A 3,192-nucleotide genomic window follows, 5' to 3' on the forward strand; every position below is an offset into this window, starting at 1 on the left:
ACCGGCTGCCCTCGTGGTGCCTCCCGGGGAGCTTCGCCATGATCTCCAGGAAGACACTGTACAGCTGCGGCGAGCGGGGGAGCATCAGCACCCGCTGCCCCACAGGCTCACGCCCCCCAACGGCTCCCCCGACCTCCCCGCACCGCACGCTCTGCCCACGGGTCCCGGCATGCACATGGTGGAGCCCCGCGCTGGGCTCGGGGGCCGGGCCGGGGTCCCAGGGCCTGAGAGGACCCCGTTCTTGGGCAGGGAGGGAGCGGGCAGGAGCACGCGACGTGCCTGGCGGTGAATCCCTCCTCCTCCCACCCCATAACCTGCAGCTGTTTCCCTCCGCGGGTGCCAAGACTTGCCCTGTAGACGTGACCCCATCCCGACGAGCTCGTGCACGTCAGCGGGTTTCGCAAGCGCCGCTCCCACTCCGACTTTGGCAGGGGGGCCTCCCCCGCCTTGCCGGCCCCGATCGCCGCCGCCGCCTCCTCCTCCTCCTCCTCCTCCTCCTCCTCCTCCTCCTCCCTGCCCGCGTCCTCCGGCACCGAGCACATGCGCGCAGCTGAAGGAAGTGGACTTTGCCACATCCTCGCGCCTCCGGCCCGGTGCAGCCTCCGCAGTGTGGCAACACTTGGCGCCGAACGCAGGAGCTCAGCGGAGGTGTTTTGGCAGCAGTTCCGCTGCGTCACGGTGGCTCAGCACCCCAGGTGCTGCAGCGGACGGGGAGGGCGCGTCTCCGGGCTGTGCCCCTCGGCCGCCGCTTCCTCGGCCCCCACGGCTCTCCCTGAGACGCTGCTGCATCACCACAGCCGCCATGTTCCCCCGCTCCCTCGCGCCGGGTTGCTCCCCGAGCGCTGCAGGGGCACCGCAGGCGCGTGGCCCGAGGAAAGCCCCAGAAAGGGCGGGCTGTCCACACCTGCTCCAGGCGGCTGCCAGGAGCGCCGCTGCTCGCCTGGCCCCTGGAGGAGCAGCTGGGATCCTTGGGGCTCGCAGGGGAGCCAGCGCCCCCCGCAGCTGGGCTTCCTAGCAGGCAGGAACGCCCACCAAGTCCACGAAGCAGGGCAGGCCACGCTCCCTGAAGCCAGGGTGGCCCTCCTGCCCTGGCAGGAGCACACGGGGGAAGCCTCCCTGGCGACGCAGGAGGAGGCCCGGCTTGGTGAGCCCAAGGGGTCTGCTTGCCAGTGCTCCCCACGACTGAGGCACCGGCTGGGTTCGCAGGAGGTGGCTGGCAACCCGTGCCGCGTCCACCCTGGGCGGGATTTTGCCCGGACCTCCCAATCGGGCAATCCCACGGCTTGCGGGGCAGCGAGGCTGCCGTGCTCCCCTCCTCTCCCGCCCGGCTTCCTGGCCCTGCCTGCACCTGGCAGCCCCGTGAGCTAAGCCCTTGGGGGAAGGCCAGGGAGGGTCCGGAGGCCTCCGCACCCCGTTTCCTTCCCGAGAGGAGTTTTGCATAACGCTCCTCTTGCTCCTACGCTCCCCCCTCCCCCCCTTGAGGCAGGCTGTGCTGAGAGGCCGGGGCAGGAGCTGCAGGGCTCCCCGGGGAGCGGTGCCCAGGTTCCCCCCACCCAGCTCCCCAACCAGGCCCAGGCGAGGCCTCGAGCAAGGCAGCTGCAGGAAGGCTTGGGCCGGCGCCGAGGAGCTCGACTTGGTCCTCATTGCCCTCTTTCCTCCCCAGCCCCCAAGGGCACGCCTGGGAAGCACCACACGCCAGGCACCAGGCGGCCGAGCTGAAGCAAGCCGAGTGCTGCACAGACGCGGCTTCGGGGAACGGCCTCCCAGCCGCCGTGGCGCCCGGTCAAACATCAGCGAGCGCTTTTGCCCGTGGGGCCACAGTCCGGACACAAGGCCTGGAGCGCCTAGCTGCTTCTCTCTCCCCCCGGCTGGGCACCGGCCTCTCACCTGTTGCGCCATCAGAAGCACCGCGGCCCAGCCTGGTCCAGGGACCACGTGCCACAGCTGCTGGCCACGGCATGGTGCTCCCCCTGTGTCCCCCGTGCTCTTCCACTTTGCACAGGCTGCCCCGAGAGCTGAACGGGGCGACGCGCCCCACTGCAGCCAGTCCCATGCAGGCCATGGGGGGTGCCCCACAACCCATGGACTTGAGCCAAGGGCTGCTCTGTGGGCCCGCCATACCGGCCTGGGGTTCCGTACCCTGGAATGTCCCGTGCCAGGCAGGTATGCCACAGGTGAAGCCCCCTGCGCAGCACCTCAAGCCGGAGGGCCCCACTGCAGGCGCCGCTCCTTGCTCCCACGACCCACTCCGCTTGGGTCTTGCCGAAGCTGCCCAGGACAGAGCCGGGAGGTGCGCCGGCAGGGCTCTTGGCTACAAGGCCCGGGGTGAAGCAGCCCTCTCAGCTGCACGAAGACGGGAGCCCCAAAGGAGAAAAGGCACCGTTTGCCAGGCTGGGAGAGGAAGGGTCCCGGCGGGCCATGGGGGACCCCACCGCCTGCCCCCAGCAGCCATCGGTCAAGCGATTCGTGTCAGGCCCGGCCACCGAACGGGAAGGGGCCTGGCAGCAGCACCCATTCATGCTCGCCTCGTGCCGCAGGCCCGGGGGGCACGGCATGGACTTTGCCCCTCTCCCGAGGGTGACGGATGGGGGCCACTGGGCACGGCTAGCCGGGACCCCTGCCAGCTCCGGCTGGCGCGCAGAGGCTCAGTCCCACCCGCTGGGCCCTGACAGGACAGTGCACGGCCGATCTAGAGTGTTCCTCCGTGGGCCCATAGCCGGGTTCTGGCAGGCCTCCTGCTGGCAGCCCGGGGGACCCCCCGCCCCCCTAGCAACGTTCCAGCCTTGCCGTTCACAAAGGACAAGAGGAGCTTTGCGAGGGGCCTGGCGTGCTTTTGGCAGCTCAGGCCTCCTCTGGGCTGGCCAAAGAGGCCCAAGGGGGGAGGCCGGCCCCGGGCTAGATGGCGTTTTGCCTCGAGGATGGTGGGCTTCTGTGCCTGACCACCCCTCTAGCAAGAAAGACCTCACTTCTGCTGCAAGCGGGTTCGAGGAGGAGGGGAGCCACGTGCTTCAATAAAGCTTTGACATCGAGCGCTCTGCTCAGCATCCTTTTCGATCTTGTCACATTCACAGATGCCTGGCAGGCTCTGTGCCGGCAGGAGTGGCTCCCAGACTCCTGTTCGTGCCGCCCCGTGCCTGGGCCAGAGAATGGGCTCCTTTGCTTCATGAGGATCCAGAAGCAAAGGCAGTCAGA

General features: G+C 69.4%; 1 protein-coding gene across 1 annotated transcript in view; it reads left to right on the forward strand.

Annotated features, from left to right (window-relative positions):
* Positions 1–1,368, forward strand: part of LOC123026164 (cytochrome P450 2A5-like) — a 9,470-nt gene extending 8,102 nt beyond the window's left edge. Inside the window, exon 9 of the mRNA XM_044435460.1 lies at positions 551–1,368. Within this exon, the coding sequence (XP_044291395.1) occupies positions 551–1,368 (818 nt within the window). The remainder of the gene's footprint in view (positions 1–550) is intronic.
* The last annotated feature ends 1,824 nt before the right edge of the window (positions 1,369–3,192 follow it).

The sequence above is a fragment of the Varanus komodoensis genome, unplaced genomic scaffold (assembly GCF_004798865.1).
Source record: "Varanus komodoensis strain SLA01 unplaced genomic scaffold, ASM479886v1 scaffold29_3, whole genome shotgun sequence".
Lineage (NCBI taxonomy): Eukaryota > Metazoa > Chordata > Lepidosauria > Squamata > Varanidae > Varanus > Varanus komodoensis.